Here is a 19,142-nt window from a genome sequence, read left to right as displayed (position 1 = left end):
TTTTTTACTTTTTAAGCACATAAGTAAAAGGTGGCTAGGGGGATCTCAGGTTCAAATTTCCTCTGTATGGTTTATCACTTTGTCTCAACATTTTCTACATGGTGCTGTTCAACATTTGTAATGTCATATTGAAGTAGGAATCTTTCCTGGATGATCTTTGGCGCCATCTGGAGTATGTTAGCTGGAATGACAGGCCTTGATAAAACTGCTGGGGGGAAAGCTATATTGATTGCTGCTAATTAGTACTGTGAGATTGTCACATTTTGTTTTCAAAAATCTGTCACTTCAGGTTGATTCCCTTTGTGCATGTGTAGAGTCCTTGTCCTCCTAAGCATGGGCACAGTACCTTTCTTTTGTTCAGGGGTGACACAATAATGGCATCATCACAACTTCTTTAGGGTAGCAAGGCACATCTGTCCACCAACTAACTCCTGGCTATTCCATTCATTTTGAAGGCATGAATTATATTTTGAACCCAAAGTCCTTGAACTGGCAGAAAGGACGGGATTGTGATGGCTGGGGATTTGCAGATGATGCCTCAGCCTTGTGCGTGCTGGATTAGTCTCATTTCCTTGCTCCTGACAATTTAGTGAATTCACTAAATCATGCCAGATTATACACACACTTGTTGCTAAATTTCCTCTAAACAATCCCATCCCACTTACCTTGTGGCTGGTTTGTTGATATCCAAAACAGTATGTCCTCTGTTCTACCCAGAGCTTGGAAAAGTTACTTTTTTTGAACTACAGCTCCCATCAGCCTAATCCAGTGGCCATGTTGCCTAGGGCTGATGGGAGTTGTAGTTCAAAAAAGTAACTTTTCCAAGCTCTGGTTCTACCACAGATTTAGCACATATGTGGGCACAGAGCTCACAGGGATATTCCGGTTGTGCTGATGCTGTTTAAGAACGTAAGAAGAGCCATGCTGGGTTGGGCCAAAGTCCCATCTAAACCAGCATCCTGTCTGGTATTTTAAAAATATAAAATGAAATAGGAACTAAGTTTCATGGTGCTATTTCTTAGCAGAGATATAAATGCAAGCAGCAGAGTGAGATAAACCAGTCCACACCTTTCCCTAGACACAAATAACAACAGACACAACCTTCTTAGGTAAAAGATAAAGGATATTTACTCACGACCTTTCATATGTTCAGAAACATAGGCTCTAGCTTAGATGAAAGAAACAGTATAAGACTTAGTCCATCTTAGTCTTTGGTAGTGATGCTCTCAGAGGAGAGCGTCTGCCATGTGGCCTCTCCCAGAGGTAAAAAGATCAGCAATGGAGAATATGCCGGAATCTTCAGGACAAAGGAGGAGGAAGCCAGGTAACTAATCTCACCCATTAGAAAATTACATCATGGTAAACAGGTACATGGGATATTTCCCGAAATATCCCTTAAAGTGAACATCTCCCTTTTACAAGGGAGCATGCAAGTTTGTCTATTCTAACACATCCTTCCTGTTCTCACAGTAGCCAATCAGATGCCTACGGGAAGCCGGCAAGCAAGACATTATTATTGTTGCTGTTGTTATAAATCCCCAGGCCAGTATCTCATCCCCAACAGTGGTCAGCAAGATGCCTTTGCAATTTCACAAGGGAATGAAAGTAACTAAGCAGTTTAGAAAAGATGTTTTGGGGACAAAAGTGGAGGTGGGGGTTAGAAAGGAGAAATAACAGGCATGGAAAGGGGACTCCCCACCACTTCTCTGATCTCAATGGCTCCTGATAATAGGTTTTTTTTTTGTTTGAAAACACCTGTTGGGTAACATTCATATCCAATGTGAGTGTCTTATGGAAATAAACCAACAGCCAGTTCTTACCTCACTGGCATTGTTAGCTACTTTGTCCTTCTTGCAGGCATCAGAGGAAATGGTTGCAAACTGTTCAGTTATATCTGTAGCACTAAAGCCAAAACATTGCCACACGTGTGTGTACTTTTTAAAAAGCAGCACCACACTTTCTGGGTCCAGTGCTCTTCAACATTTTTATTAATGATTTGGATGAGGAGGTGTAGGAAACAAAGGTATAGTTTCCAAATCGCATGAAGTATTGGTTCCCCTCTATTCGGCACTGGTTAGGCCTCATCTTGAGTACTGTGTCCAGTTCTGGACACTGCACTTTAAGAAGGATGCAGACAGGTAGAGGACAGCAATGAGGATGATCAGGGAACTACAAACAAAGCCCTATGAAGAGAGACTGAAAGAACTGGGCATGTCCTTGAGAAGAGAAGACTGAGGGGAGATATGATAGTACTATTCAAGTACTTGAAATGTTGTCACACAGAAGAGGACCAGGATCTCTTCTCCATCTTCCCAGAGTGCAGGACGCAGAACAAAGGGCTCAAGCTACAGGAAGCCAGATTTCAACTGAACATCAGGAAAAGCTTCCTAACTGTTAGAGCGCTACGACAATAGAACCAATTACCTAGGGAGGTGGTGGGCTCTCCAACACTGGAGGCCTTCAAGAGGCAGCTGGACAATATGCTCTAATTTGGATTCCTGCATTGAGCAGGGGGTTGGACTTGATGGTGTTATATGCCCCTTCCAACTCTACAATTCTATGATTCTATGTTATAAACCTGTTGCTGCATGCACACAAGAGTTTCTGATAGCAAAACCCATAAAATGCAAATCCCAGATGCAAGTGCACATGTATATACATGCAAACATGCCTCTGAAACCCTGTGGTGCGGGGAGTAGCAAGGAGAAGAATTTAGAGCACAATAGCAGGCAGGGAAGGGGTGAATACTCCATCTGCCCCCACTATTTCTCTCTGTTCAAAATGACAACCTCTTGCAACCTATTTTCCTAGCAAAACAAAAGTGCAATGGAATGCCACATTTTCATGGAAGGTGTTTTGGCCTGAAGTTTGGCCTGAAAATTCCCTACCCCAAGAAGCCCACTCTACTGCCTCCCTGATGGTTTTCTGGAGACTTGTGAAAATCTTCTTGTTCCAGAGAGCCTTTGGGAGGGACTGAAGGTAGAGCCTGAACTGATTTTAGCCTTCTATTTTAATTTTACCTCTTTAGTCCCTTCACTACCACTCCCCTGTATGTGTGTGTTTACATATATATTGTATATGTATATATGTGTGTGTATGTGTGTATAATTTCATGTATTTTAATTGTATTTTATGTATTTTAATTTATTTTAATGTTTTTGTGATCTTTATTGTGTACAATGTTATTACGTATGTGTTCGATTTTATTGTAAGCCGCCCTGAGTGCCCTATTATAGGGTAGAAGGGTGGGATAGAAATATTTTAAAGAAAGAAAGAATAAAAATAAATAAAGTTGCTTGTACGTGACACACATTTATGTTACCCACGGTTTACATGTATTGGGGGAAACTAGTCTGAAGAGGCAACAAACGAATAAAAAACATTTCCCACATAAAGTGTGAAGCTATCCTAAGCATTGTGGTGAACCGATGTTGACCTCTCAGCTTTGTGATTCTTCCTACATGCTTGGGGTCTGATTAAAAGGAGGGCTGCTCAAACTGTGTTCAGGTGTTCAAACTGGTTGGACAGGCATGGCCTTTTCCTAAGTAAGCTATAGCAATCTGTTGCCATGGGAACTAATTATCAGTCTTCCTAAAGGACTAGGAAATAGCCAGACTTGTCTTTATCTCTCCTTCCCTCCGCCACCCCCAATTTTGTCTGCAGGGGAGAAGGCAAACTAGGTCTATGTGTAAGAAGTAAACAAACAGACAATATTAGTTTGGAGTCAGGCTGAGACAGATCAGAGATGAGCACTGACAAGCTAATAGCATTTTGGTGCTGTCTGCCTCCCTAGAAATCTGATGTGGGAACTGTGAACACATCTATCTGTTGGAATGTTTAAACCGTGTGCATCCACCTGTGCTCAGTGTGCATATTTGTAAATTAAGTTAAATGTTAGAAAACACCAGTAATCGCTTTTTATTTATTTTTATATTTTTTTATGCTAATTGCTTTGAGAAACTCCTTTTTGGATGGGAAGGGCAGAGTACAAGTTTTTCTATAAATATTAAGCCTCCAAATATAATAAAGGGGAACGGTTATGTCTAAGTGGTAGATAAATAGATCAGAAGTAAGTCCCACTGAGTTCGATGGGACTTACTCCAGTGGAAGCATAATGGGGGAGGGCAGATGAACGCATAGGTAGGGTGTGCGCAGAGCTTGGAAGATTATTTTTAAAAGTAATAAATTACAGTTACAATTACTTGGCCCCAAAAAGTAGTAATTACCGTTACAATTACAATTGCTCTGAAAGTAACTGATTACTTTACTTTTTCTCAAAAGTAATCACTACAATTACATTTCAGTTACTTTTTTAAAAAAACTCCTACAAGGTGCTGGCCTTGGCTGCTGCACATCTAAGAAGCCTAAAACAATATTAAAAATAAACACACACACACAGGGGGTAGTAGAATAAAAAAAATTATCCTTAAGATTAACATAATGGCATAACAGAATCTCACATCCCCCCAAGCAATGAAGATACCCCAACTCTTGAAATCAGATTTTACACTTGAAATGCTTTTATAATATGTTTCTGTTATGTCTCAAAAGAACAAGATGCTCAAAGAGCATGTCAGACAAGGAATGTCTTTTTACAGTCATTACGTTGCCACCAGTACTGAACAGGCGTTCTACTGCGGCGCTTGAAGGCATGCCTGTGTTGTGCTGCAAAAAACACCGCAGCACACGTGGAAAGCCATGGAGTGATGACACTTCCCTGCTGGGAGACCTCAGGTACCTCATCACTTCCTCCTCAGCAGTGTCCACTGCTGACTTCTTGCCCTGGGGCAGAAAGTTAAAGAAGTCATCTTCTAAGTCATCTCCTTCCTGGTCTTTATCTGAAGACTGATCACTGTCCTCATTAAGTACACCCATCTTTATTTCAGCTTTCAACAAGGCTTCCATTGTGTATCTAAGAAAAAGAGAGGATATGTTAACACATATATGTTAGGAAACCATCATCTGCTCTTCATTTCCTGATGCTTGTCATGTCCCCTGGTTCAGGGTCCAGCCTGAGCCTGTGGATGATGACATGGAAGGTAGGAAGGTGACCAAGTCACCACACTCATGGGGCAGCACAGCAGACCCTTAAGGATTACCTGCAGCAACCCAAGGTTGTGATGAGGAGCCCCAGGAAGAAAAGGCCCAGCCCCTGCCTACCACCTTAAGCCCTCTGATGCCTCCCTTGAGACAACATTTCCCTTGGAGTAATCCACCCAAAGGGCTTCCCTAATGTTCTTACTTGTTGGTATGGGTGGTGGCCTGACACGATTCCAGCCGATCTAGTTTGAAGCGAGGGTGTACGCAGGCTGCCAGAAGAAGCAGATCCCTGCCAGATCCCCACCTCTCAAGGGTTGTCTGCTGCTGCTTCAGCATTTTGGGAGGAGGGGTGTCATGCATTGGTTCAGGAAGGCCACGTCTCCTTGCTTTTATTGCTTCTTCAATTGCTCTCAGCTTCTCAGGGTGTGCCCTCTGAGGAAGAAAAACAAAGCATGAATCCAAGAAAAAATGGAAGAGGAACTTCACAATTTAAACATAAATAGACAATGGACACTCTTTGAGGACCAGCATGACAAAGGCTTACCTCAAAATGTTTCTTCACATTGGATGAGGAGGAAACAGCTGATCTCAGATTTTTGATCCTTGGAAGGCAGTAATTGCATCATACAACAACATTTCCCCCACTCTGGCTCACAAATGTACAAGCTTTCTCAAAGCCAAACCATGGTACTTGCTGTTCTGCAGATGTGGCTGTGGGCAACTGGCATTGCTTCATGCCCTCCTCCTCCTCATGCACAGGGCCTCCTTTCTGAACCTCACTTTCTAGTTTTGCCTCCTCAGGATCAACAAGCTGTGACGCAAGTGGCCGCACTAACTGACTGCTGCTCTCAGCAGCAAAACCTGCAACAGGCGTCTCTGTAATAAACAAGAGATAATGCTCCTATGTGGGTGAACTTCAGCTGTGATGTGCCCCCATCTCTTCCCCATGCTGCAAGATGCCCCAGTCAGAGTGGAAGTAAGCAGGTCGATAGCACAATTAAAAGAGATCCTATTTGCATCATTTTTGCTCACTAAATAACCCTGCCTGGGCCAGTCTAACCTACTATCTCACAGGGTTGTTGTGAGAACAAAATGAGACTAGGGTTCAAATCCCCACATAGCCATGAAGCTCACTGAGTGACCTTGGGCCAGTCACTGCCTCTCAGCCTCATGAAAACTCTATTCATAGGGTCACCATAAGTTGGAATCAACTTGAAGGCGGTACATATATTTTTTATTTTGAAGATGATGATTATGATAATAAATATGCAGCATTTCAAATTAATTCTGTATGAGAAGCATTCCATGCCAAGCTTGGAAAACCAAGGATGAGGTATAAAATGTAGACAAAAATACTTTTGACAAAATGCCGTTTATATTTTATATATATGAGCCTGGGTAGGGAACATTTAATCTAGCCTACTTGCTTTCAGCAAGAAGGGTTAAGTGCCTTCAGGCTAGGGCAGTCACCAGAAGGCCACAGCAGAGACAAAGGAGCCTAGTGTTGTGGAGATGTTAGATGGGAGCTTTGGGGAGTAAAGATGGAGGCTCTTGAAGGCTGCAATTCTAAACACACTTACTAAGGGATTAAGCCCCATAGAACTCAACAGGACTGACTTCTAAGTAGATATAGTTTGGACTGTGCTGTTGGTAAACCTTGACTAGGGTTCTTCTGCAAAGACATCCATATCCAAGCAGGGTTGGCAACCCCCTGCCTGGAATACCCTGCCCTTATCTTTTAATGTGGCTGCTCCAAATGTTTTTACAGATTTGACTCTTTACTTCAGAAAGAGGTCTGAAAAATGAGTAAGAGTAAGAAGTATCTTTTAAAATTGTTCTTTTCAATTCACTCTTGAATGAACATCATACCTAGGGCAGATCCACACCATTCCTTTAAAGCACATTCAACACCCATTTGAAGCACATGAATCCCACCACAGAATCATGGGAACTGCAGTTTGTTAAGAGTGGTGAGAACTATAACTGTGAGGGGGAAATGACACTTCCAAGAATTCTTTAGGGGAAGTCATGCGCTTTAAATGCGAGTTGGATGTGCTTTACACATATTGTGTGAATCCGCTTAATAAATTTTGCCTGCATGTAAATTGTTTTAATTAATTTTTCAAAATGAAAATAAGTTATAAAGTGTAGTGGGTGACCATGGGCTACTCACCATTTCTCAGCCTATCTGCCCCTCAGGATGAAAACAATGGAGAACCATGACTACCCCAAGGCATACTTAAAATGTAAAGGAAGTATTGTACAACCATAGTATGCAATTGGATACTTATAGGGACACAGCATGACAAAACTGGGTGGAAGTAAAAGTTCTACACTTAGGAAAAAGAAACCAAATGCACAGTTATAAGATGGGGGATACTTGGCTCAGCAGTACGACATGCAAGAAGGATCTTGGAATTGTTGTTGATCACAAGCTGAATATGAGCCAACAGTGTGATGTGGCTGCAAAAAAGGCAAATGCTATATCAGGCTGCATTAACAGAAGTATAGTTTCCAAATCATGTGAAGTATTAGTTCCCCTCTATTCAGCACTGGTTAGGCCTCATCTTGAGTGCTGTGTCCAGTTCTGCTCTCTGCACTTCAAGAAGGATGCAGACAAACTGGAACAGGTTCAAAAGAGGGCAACAAGGATGATCAGGGGACTGGAAACAACGCCCTATGAGGAGAGACTGAAGGAACTGGGCATATTTAACCTGGAGAAGAGAAGATTGAGGGGAGATATGATAGCACTCTTCAAGTACTTGAAAGGTTGCCACACAGAGGAGGGCCGGGATCTCTTCTCAATGATCCCAGAGTGCAGGACGCAGAATAATGGGCTCAAGTTGCAAGAAGCCAGATTTCGACTGGACATCAGGAAAAGCTTCCTAACTGTTAGAGCCATACAACAATGGAACTAATTACTAGAGAGGTAGTGGGATCTCCAACACTGGAGGCATTCAAGAGGCAGCTGGACAGCCATCTGTCGGGAATGCTTTGATTTGGATTCCTGCATTGAGCAGGGGGTTGGACTTGATGGCCTTATAGGCCCCTTCCAACTCTACTATTCTATGATTCTATGAAAATATTTATATAAGCATGACTATCAAATATGTTTATTTATATAACCTGTATAGTGCAATCCTATGTTTGTTTACTCAGAAGCAAGTCCCAATGTATTCAATGGGGCTTACTCAACCAGGGAAAACTGCAGCCTCAAGTGATAAGGAACTTGTTCTTTTAACAAGTCCTTTAAGTTGAGAGCTTATCCCAGTCTGCGTCTGTGTTGAAATTGCTTTTTAATATGTTTTTAAACTTTTTCTTAAAAAAAAATGTTTTTAAAGCTTTTAAAAATGTTTTTAAAGATGTTTTGTTTTAATATATTTTAAAGTCTGTTTTTATGATTTTTAAAGTGTTTTTAGTGCTTTTGTTTGCTGCCCTGGGCTCCTACTGGGAGGAAGGGTGGGATATAAATAAAATAATAAAAATAAATAAACTTCATTCATTTTTTAAAAAAATGAGTATTAGTTTCCTACATAATAAAAACTGTGATAAACCCTGCCTAATTTCTTTAAAAATAGGGTTGGAGGGAGAGAGATTTACAACACAAACACAAGTCTGCACTTTACTCACAATCATGAAAGGGTGGGGTTGCAGCCAGAGCTTTGAAAAGTTACTTTAAACTACAACTCCCATCAGCCCCAGCCAGCATGGCCACTGGATTGGGCTGATGGGAGTTGTAGCTAGAGCATGATCTGTTTAAAAAAAAGTTATGCAGGGGGGGTTACGTTTTGGTGTATATCTCGGGAATTAGACCACCTAGAAACTTAATTTTTTTTTTAAATTGAAGTGGAGAGTCCAGAGAGTAAGGGGTGGTAGCCAGAGAGCCGGAGCACCCCCAAAACCAGAGACTCCAGCCGAAAACACACACACTGGGGCACACACACACACAAATCATCATCACTCACCTCCACAGCTCTTCACCATTCTGCTGCAGCCTTCTCCTCCGTTGTTGTCCTTGCCCTGGCTTTTTCCTCCGGCGTCCATTTTTTCCTCTCAGAGTCAGACGCTAGCAGACTCCCCCTGCCTATTCATCTCTTCCCTCGTGCCTCCTAACACAGATCACAAGGGAAGAGACAGTCTGCGCAGAGGTCCAATCAGTGTGAGGCACATGTCTTGTGTTAACCAATCACAGCCAGGAGCTGACTTCCCCTTGTTCCCGCCCCCAAGTAACGTCCAACCTAACGTGGAAACGTTAAAGTTGAAGCTGAAAAGTAGGGAAATTACTATTCGTTCCGTTACTTGCCAAATGTAATGGAATTACCCACTCGTTATTTAAAATTGTAACGAATTAAAAGTAACTCGTTAAAAATAACAAGTTACTTCCAAGCTCTCTCTCTCTCTCTCTCTCTCTCTCTCTCTCTCTCTCTCTCTCTCTCTCTCTCTCTCTCTCTCTGTGTGTGTGTGTGTGTGTGTGTGTGTGTGTGTGTGTGTGTGTGTGTGTGTGTGTGTGTGTGTGTGTGTGTGTGTGTGTGTGTGTGTGTGTGTGTGTGTGTGTGTGTGTGTGTGTGTGTGTGTGTGTGTGTGTGTGTGTGTGTGTGTGTGTGTGTGTGTGTGTGTGTGTGTGTGTGTGTGTGTGTGTGTGTGTGTGTGTGTGTGTGTGTGTGAGAGAGAGAGAGAGAGAGAGAGAGAGAGAGAGAGAGAGGGAGAGAGAGAGGGAGAGAGAGAGGGAGAGAGAGAGAGAGAGAGATCAGATGGAAACAAGACCGGTTTTAGGGGTGAGCGAGCTGGGTGGTCAGTCACCCAGAGCACCGAGCTGAGGGGGACACAAGTTGAGCTGAGGGGGTGCCGAGCTGAGCTCAGCTGGTTTTTTTTAATGCACTGTCTGCAGTGAATTAGGGTAGGAAAAAGCAAATGTGTGTAACCTTTTTTTTCCGAAGGCTCGACAGGTTGTTTGGGTACTAACTACAAAAATTATCTTCCATCAGTTAGCTTTAAAGCATGTTTCTTTTTAAATTTCCACTTTGATGTCTTTTATGCTAGGTATATAAATCAGCGGAATACAGCTTTACTTTGATGCAACGTTACCAGGTACTTAGTCCTTCAAATACTATAAGCACAATAAGCACCATATAGATAATAATAAAATAAAGCCGTACACTATAAAATGTCAGTTGGCTTTCTTTTTATTAGTAACTTTTATTTATTATTTTTAAAGATAAAAATAATGGATATTCTAAAATAAAGAATGCTTACCTGAAGACAAGAACAGCTACAAAACAAAAAAATATTAAAAGTAAAATGTGTGATAGTTCTGTTGGGTTCCAAATGCATTTGTCGCTGCTCAGAAAGTGGCTTTTTGAGCTTTGGCTTATGCAAACTGTAGTACAGTGGCTGAGAGATCAAGGTTTTGAGCAATGTTGTCCTCGATGGATAGGATAACAAGTGATGTGAGCCACTCATCCGCCATGGTAGATCACAAGTATGTCTTGATGAGCTTCAGTTTTGAGAAGTTACACTCGCCCCTGGGAACTGTAACTGGAAATGTCAAGAAAATTCGTAGTGCTACCCAGACATTTGGGGAGACATCGGTGATTGGTCAGGCAGGCTTATGATTGGCTCAGGACAAGTAGCCCGTTACACAGTACAGTGTGTTGTAAAGGAGAGAAGGAATAGGGAAGGCTTTAAGGAGGGATTCTGTGGCAGAGCAGATAGCCTGTTCTTGTCACAGGAAGAACTCTAGGGCCATCAGGGAAAGAGTTCAAGGAGAGAGTGAGTGAGGGAACGCCATCCAAGATTTCCAGGCAAAGTGCCACTGGAGAGTAATTTTCTGTAACAGTTACCACAGAGAAAGGCATAGGAGTGGTGTGTAGCCAGGTCTTAAAGAGGAATTCTGAGTGAGTGAGTAGTGGAAAAGGCCATCAGGAGTCCACAACCACAAGACCTGTGAGTGAGCCCCAGGAAGCAGAAAGAAGCTCTGCCATAAGGCGCTTGCAATTTGGAGAAGAAACTCAGGAGAAGCACAACCTGTTCTCTTGTAAGAAAAAATATAGCACACCCATCATCCTGCTTGATCCCAGCCAGGGCAGGGAGGAGCTGCAGGCGAGAATTCTCACATGTAGCCTGGGCATGCAGCAATTCTCGCATGGGCCCCCCAGCTTTCTACACACAAGCATGGGTCCTTGTAGGGGGCAGCAGCAGGGCCCCCAACATCACACCCGCACCAACTCTCTGAGTAGCTCTGCAAAGCTTGCCCCGCGGGGCGCGCGCCAAAGCCACTCCTCGCCAAGCATTTACCCTAGGACTGGCCCTGGGTACAAGAGGACAACGTTCCTGCAATTCTATGCAAAAGATGGACAAGCTACACTTGATGAAATGCCCTCTTCTATAGTAGCTGTGGTCCCGCCTGCTATTAGTTATCCAATCCTTCGCCCCATCAACCCCAGTGGACAACAGCTGCCAGTATTTGTACGTAGATGGCTCGCTCACGGCTGCACGAAGGACAGCGCTGGAACCACGATAAAAAATACCAGGCGATGTCACAAATCTCTATTCCTATTTGGCCTGTCTGCGATTCCGTCCCAGATTAGGGATTCCGTCGAAAGCGAAGTCGCATTGCATATTGGGATTTGTATTCCTTCTGTTGCCCGGTCTTTGCATGAGGGAATTTGCCGCCGTAGTCACCCTCTCAGAGAATGGGTTGTCGTTCCTAGTGCCTTGTCGGAGGCCAGATAGGGCGAGGGAGGGTTAACTTGTCACAAAAAAAGACCTCACTAGGAAGGACTCAAGACATGCTGAATGTCAGGCAGTGCCAAAGACAGCTTTTCGCTAGCAAGCGGAGGACCTTTCTCGCTGTGCGTCGCACTCCGTGGTGCAGAGGCCGGCCCTGCTTGCTTCTACGTACGGATTTCGTTACTGGTGCCGACGCCGCCCGGGGCTTGTAACGGGCGACGAATGGGCGCGTGCAGTTGCAGTAGCAACCATGATGCCCGGGGAGACCCCGCCCGCGGCGACTACAGCGGGGATCGCGGCGGAGGCGGCCACAGCCTGCGCCAACTGCGGGGCCCTCCAACAGGTAAGGCAGCAACGGTGAGAGGTCCCAGAACTTACCTTGGCCCGTGCTCAGCGCCGGGTTTTTATTTAGTTTTTAATTCAGTGAATCTACCTTTGACCGTACCTTTGAGCATGTACGGATTTCCTTGAGCCATACCCTTTTAGGAGTTGCTCACACGCTCTCCCATTTGTGGTGGAATGCAAGACTTCCAGGCACCTTTGCGACTAGAGAAATGTGGAAGCCACGGGGGTTGTATTATTGGGGGGAAATGGAAACACTTAGCACATATTTGCTGTGTGATGTGTTATTAAAAGAATGTATTGAAGAATAGCGCACAAAAGGAATGTGTGAATGATTAAAATTGTTTTAGTGAGTGAAAAGCATATCTGTCAAGTTAAAGTGGGCGGTGGCCAAATCAGCCTGGCAGGTTTCTCAACGGTTCTCTTTCCTGTAAGATAATAAAGGTTACAGTATGATCTGTTCTAAGCTCAGTACTGTATATATTCTTCAATACACATTTATTGATTTGTTAAGATTATTTCAACATGTTTCTGATCTGAACGTCTAGCATTGTTTATTTGTGATTTGAACGTAAAAGAGAAGATGATTGGGTAGGTTTCATTTGGTGGGTTCTCTATTTGCGGACATTTTTGCAGTTTTTTTTAAATGTTGTTCATCCCTGGAAAATACAGTTTTTTAAAGGCCGTGGAGCTATAAACTTCTGTAATCAAAGGAGCCTATTTTAGTTTTTACAAGTAGAAAAACCAGGCCTAGGAGATAAAACCACCCACCCTGCTGTAAATGAAAAGGTTTCATTATCTAATCCTTGTTGTACAGAATACCATATAGCCCATCCTTATTGTGCAGAAACGGAAAAACTTATATTTTTAGAGAGAAAGCTAAAAAAATAGATAATAACAAAATAAATTAACATTGAACTTTTAAATAGAATACAGTCATTGCCATACACGATAAAGTTGCAGTCCTATCTGGAGTAAGTCCCCTTAAATTCAGTGGGATTTGCTTTATAGTTAACACTTGCAGCCTGATCCTTTGCATGCTGTTTTAACTGTAGTCAAAGATACCTATCCTAAACTCATACACATTTATTTTATTTATATCCTTTTCTATTCTAGTAAGTAATGTATATTTGGAATGCTAATATGACTCAAGATGATTTTTCTAGTCACATCAGTGTCTGAAAGATCTATAGCTTCCAGACCATAAAGGTTTTAATGAGATCTTTGGTTACTGTTGTTGCTTGATGTGATTTTGAAGATTTTAATGGAATGTCATTGCTTGTGGCTAAATGACAATGAGTGAAGGAACATGTGTGTGTGGGTGCCAGCTAGAGGATAAAGTCCCATAGTGTAATTCAACATAAGTTCACCCCCATTGTGTTCTGTATTTCCTTCACATCTGTACAACATTGCAGTTGTACCTTGCTTCCATGATTTGCTGACCCTCCGCAAAGAACTCCACTGTTTCAGTCCTCTACATGAAATTAGCTAAGAAGTCCATCTGCATTGACAACTTTGGGAATCTCTGCTGAATAGCAGGATGGGGGCAGCTGCTCATACCTTAGAATAAAAGCCAAATCCAAAATGGTAGCAGTGCTAGACAGATACAGCCTGGCTTGAAGACATTTGCATCTCTCACTGATACCTCAGTGTAAAATATAAATTGTTGAGATAGCTAATAGCTTATCATAGAGAGGAATATAGGCATGTGCCTTGATACTGTAAGCTGTGTTTCACGTGATTGATCCCCCATATAAATTGTTCATTGAAATTATTTAAGCAAATTATGGTTAAATCATTTTTTTTTATTATGAAGCATTCCAGGAAGCTTTTCTAGTGGTTAGTTGATATAGTCAAGTGATTTCAGAGGGGCGGGAAGGAAGGTGTAACCCAGTCTCTATAAAACCAAGTGAATACCACCACAGTCTTGTACATGTCTGCTCAGAAGTAAGTCCGCTTGAGTTAAGTGGGACTTATCACTAAATCAGATTGTAGCCTAAGGCTGTAGTCCTGACCCCACTTACCTGAGAGTAAACTCCATTGAATTCAATATTGTGTTTAGTTGTTTTTAATTCTTTTAATTATTATTTTAAACTATTGTAACCGTCCCTGAGACCTCAGGGTGAAGGGCAAGTAGTAAATTAAATAACTATTATTATTATTAACAACAACAACAACAGTATGTACTTCTGAGTAGAAATGATTAAGATTGTGCTGTAAAACAACTTTGATTGTGGGTCACTCAGTTAAAATGCTGAAATAGGGCTCTGTATCCTTCAAGGAAAGATACAGTGAAACCTCACAAAGAAGGTAAAGACAAGGAAAGCAAGAAAGGATCAGGACAGTCGAAGAATTAAACTCTGAGAAAATTTAGATGGAATTGCCTGTGGTAATATATGCAGTCAGTCTTGAGAGAAACCCTCAAGCATTTTTACCAGTTTGCCTGCCCACACGTACCCATGTTAAGGATTTGTAACACATTGACAACCTGAAAGAGAAATAAAGTATCTTTTATTGAACCATTTCTTCCCTGCCTGGTCGATTCTTACTTGCTATAACTAACCAGGCAAGCGGCAATCTACAAGCCTGTGCAGTCACAAATAGCTTGGAAAACTCTGTTGGGATCACTTGTTGCCTTTATTGTCTAATACTTAAAATAGAGGGTGTCCCATTCATTTCTAGTCCATCCTTCCTTTGAGACTTTTGAAATATATTTTATAATGCACCCTGTTAAGTTTGGTGTATTCAAATCCCTGCCAGCCATCTCTCAGTGCAGATAAATACATTTTGAGGTACTCTTAAAGATGCTCAGACTCAAGGTTTGACATCTTTAAAAGGGGGAGGCAATTTTATTCTTTGCAACTGCCTGCCAGGAATGTTTTTTTATATATATTTTGATCTAAGGATTTGATGTTAACATGGTGTGGTCTGGTGGACTGACTTCCATTTTTATGGTCTACATTGGTTTTACTAAACTGCCTACACTCTACTAGTGTTAAATTTACAAAGTGGGAGTGCTTACTTGGGTTCTTTTGACAGATAAAGCAAGTTCTCTAATTTGTGAAAGCAAGATGTGCCTTTGCTGGATCAGATCAAGGACCACCTAATCTAGCATTCTTTGCAAGAAGCCCTGCAAATGTTACGAGGCCCACTGGGAATTTGCTTTGGGAGGGCACTATAGTACTTCTGTACATCCCTTCTGTATTCATCTGGTTCGTTTGCATATGCATCACTTGCCTACCTAATGTTTGATGAATGACAGCTAAACATGTGAGTTGACTTGATTGAAAAGTATTGTGCTCATGGTAACATTGGAGGTTTGATTTGATTGGAGGTTTTACTGTTCAAAGAACATGTGGGCCAACTGACTCAAATAATGGTGTAGTATTTGCAAGTAACCCTATAAAAAAGTACAAACCCACCAAATTGTTACTACCTGCCCACACATGTCTATGCTATACAAGAAAAACATCGTCAGCAACTTTGATAAAGCATAACTCTTTGGAGGTAAATAGGCTTCATTTACAGCTTGAAATAAGTACTGTGACAAAGAGAGGGGCTTATGCCAGTTTCACAACCCAAGGTAACTGTTATGGAACAATAAAATAATTTTTTATTCACTTATTAAGGTGTTTCTATATACCGCCCTTCACCAAAATAGTTACAAAATACTGTAACTATTTTGTATTGCCTTTATGTCAGAAACATACAAAACAAAACAAATCTCATAACTACATAAGTGGTATAATTAGCAGTGTCAAAACTCAGAAATTACTTCACCTGCCATGAACTCGTGCCCCCAAGAGACACCATCAGTCTCTAAAAGCCTGGCAAAAAAGATGAGTTTTTGCCTAGTGTCTAAATGAATTTAAAGTGGGAACATGACGCACCTCGGTGTGGAAGTCATTCAACAGATGCAGAACCACCGCCAAAAAGGCCGAACTTGGCATGTATCCTAATGCTGAAGATGTGCCCCAATCTCCCAGCTTCTGGAATCTGGGGATTGGGTCCCTGGGGTATGGGGAATCTTGAGGTCTAGCTGCTGCTTCTCGTGTTTGAATTTAGTTGCTGCAAATATACTTGGTTACATGGGCCTGATCCACGGCTGCTTGCTGTTTATTCACCTTAGTTCGTAGCCCATTAAGCAGCATTAAGGAGAAATCCAGGATTATAATTATTGGAACCAAGCTCTTTGCCAGGCTAAAGTTATTTGCAAGTTTGTTCCCATTTTTATTTTCTAAAAATCGTATGCATGATTTTTACAGTCTTTTGCTACCTGCTTGTCTGCCATTGCATTGCTTTTCAGTTTTCCTTCCTTTTGCTTTCCACAAGAGATTAAATGTTTCTAAAGTGTGCCCAGTTTGGGAAGTACCTGCATACAATATATTCTTGGAGGGTGGGAGCTGAATTTCTTTAATTTGCTGCTACATTTTTCTTGCAGAATTTAAATGAATATGTAGCTGCCTTAATTGCATTAAAGCAAAAGATCATTGATACCGAGTAAGTATGTCTTCACCTTTTTTGTACTAATGTATTTTTCTGCCTGTGTGCGTATGCACCTGTTTTCATCTTTGCTCTCCTATGCAGAGTTCAGCTGCTTTAAATCCCATTCAAACCCAATGGGATTCAAAGCATTTACTGTGCAAATTGCAGCCTGTACATATAGTTCAGCAGAGCTAAACTTTTCAGCATAGAACTACTGTAGTTTTTGCAGTCCACCAAGGCTGCTTGTGTGGCGGGGACAGGCAATGGACTCAGTTTGTACGAATGCTACACCAAACCGTGGCTTAGCATAAATATGCAGGTTCCTTAAGAGGAGATTGTGGCACCTGCGCTGTTCCTGCTGTGGTGCTAGCCAGGGAAAAGCCCTGGTTTGGTTTCGTGTATCATCCTGCCAGACAAATGACAAGCTGCAAACCAAGAGCAAGTTTTGGTTTCAGCCAGGGCTGTGGAGTCGGTACACCAAACCTTCAACTCCAACTCCGACTCCTCTATTTTTCTACTGTCCAACTCCGACTCCTCTATTTTTCTACTGTCCAACTCCGACTCCACCCAAAATTGCTTCTTGTCAGTCAAAATTTATTTGGAAGTCGGAGTCGGTACATTGCTACCGACTCCGACTCCTCCCAAAATTGCTCACGACTCCGACTCCACAGCCCTGGTTTCAGCTTGTGGTTTGTCTGGAGTGACAAACCCAGGTTATGATGACACACTAAACCAAACTGTACCTTAAACCCTGGTAGCACAGCAGCAAGGGAACTGAGTGAAGAGCCATGATCTTCTCTCTAAAAATGTGTGCATTTGTGATAAATCGTGGTTTGACAGCATTGCATGCAAACCAACTCATTAGGGAAAAGGAGTAGACTAGCAGCTGTAGTTCATGTATGTGGCATATCGTCCGTAAAGTGTTGGCTGGTATGAAAACTGGGAGGGCACTTAATATATGTAAAAAAATACTGATTTTTGTAGTAATGAGAGAGAACATACCTGCCCTTGCTCACTAATTTATATAACACAGAGGCCAATTTCAGTATGCGTCAGGCACAACATTATTCCGTGTATACAGATTGACTTTGTCCTTGAAGATCTTAATTTTGCTAGGGTTCTGCCATGTTTGCACTTATTTTTAGTGTGGACCTGCATCTAATCCCCTTGCCTTCCCGTTCTATCTCTTACAGCCACTTGCTGACGGAATACCAACAAAAGTGCAATGATATCCTTTTCTGCATTTCTTTTTATAGAAAAGAATGGCAATGTGTATTCGAGCAGCGCACCACTGCGTGAACTCTAAAATAGTTCTGTATTGTGTGTTTTTTTTAAGTGTCAGAAGCTTATAACGTATGGCCAGCACTTCTGCGGTGGGTTGCTGAACTGCACACTTTACAGGTGTTGTTGTTGAACAGGTAGCAACTTTGTGATTTGAAATCTTGGTGGTGCAATCTGCCAAGGCTCAGATTACCCAGAGTTGCATCAGGCAGCCACATGCAGATAGGGAGCGGCTGCCACGGCACCCTTGGCAGAAAGCAGGCACCCTGTTTCCATGGCAATGGGAACAGCTTTTGTGCCCTGTGCTAAAGGACCACTGTGTGAGAAAGGCCTCTGTAACTGAAGCCACTGATGTATCCTGACCCAGTCTTTTATCATCATGCACCTGAATGTTTCTGCTTTGAGAGTTTTAATACAAAATCTCGCTGGCCTTTCCCTGAAAACACAGTAATTGTGCTAGAAAAGAACCAGGCTCCCAGACTGAATGGGAAAATTCAGAGCGCGCACACTCATGAATCCATCGTAACTGACATTATATTTTGTTTATTAGGTTTGTATACTATCTTTCCCGCAAATAGTGTTCAAGGCAGTTAACCGGTAAAATACCAAGGATAAAATATCAAAAGCCTTAAAAAAGGCAATAGGAAGGTAAAACGATAAAAACACTATCCAGCTGAGCAAATGGCAACATATTTTTGGTGGTCATAACACATCAGCTTATTAGGCCAAAAGTCTGCCTGAATAAAAATGTTTTTGCCTGTCAGCAGAAGGTCAGCAGAGAAGGTGATGTAGCATGTGGGTAGGCCCCAAGCCCATAGAGTCCAAGGGGATTAAGGCCTCACACATGAGATTGCCAAACAATGGTAGATAAGTCAAGCATACAGAGACAAGCCAGAGTCATGCACAATCAGTCTGAGTTCGAAACATGATCCTGGGGGAGTAACGGTCCAGGGGTTAGCAATAAAGGAGATCCAGTTTAGGCAAGGTAAATCAGGGAGTCCAATGTTAGGGAACAAGTGGCCTGTGCTGTTCCAGCAACTGGGAAGCTTGGGAAAAGGGCTGATATAGTCTAGCCTGCCAGGGTACAGATAATCCCAGCTGTTGGTATTCTAGAGTATTCTGCGAACCCTTCCTCCTGAGGAGTACCCTTACTCATAAAGTGTTCTTTACACATGCTGACATTGGGCCCTCACGTGTGTACTTTGTCATGGACATGTGCCCTGGGCTTGAATTTTTAGGCACCTGCACTCTTGAGAGCAGAGGAG

General features: G+C 42.3%; 1 protein-coding gene across 1 annotated transcript in view; it reads left to right on the top strand.

Annotated features, from left to right (window-relative positions):
- The first annotated feature begins 11,655 nt into the window (after positions 1–11,655).
- The window catches only part of ICE1 (interactor of little elongation complex ELL subunit 1), a 51,610-nt gene continuing 44,123 nt past the window's right edge, over positions 11,656–19,142 (top strand). The window contains exons 1-3 of the mRNA XM_061588425.1: positions 11,656–12,112; positions 16,553–16,611; positions 17,790–17,825. Of these exons, the coding sequence (XP_061444409.1) occupies positions 12,020–12,112; positions 16,553–16,611; positions 17,790–17,825 (188 nt within the window). The 5' untranslated portion in view covers positions 11,656–12,019. The remainder of the gene's footprint in view (positions 12,113–16,552; positions 16,612–17,789; positions 17,826–19,142) is intronic.

Source organism: Rhineura floridana, chromosome 1 (genome assembly GCF_030035675.1).
Source record: "Rhineura floridana isolate rRhiFlo1 chromosome 1, rRhiFlo1.hap2, whole genome shotgun sequence".
NCBI classification, from domain to species: domain Eukaryota; kingdom Metazoa; phylum Chordata; class Lepidosauria; order Squamata; family Rhineuridae; genus Rhineura; species Rhineura floridana.
Note: the sequence above shows the minus strand (reverse complement) of the source record. Positions and strands in the feature narration are given on the sequence as shown.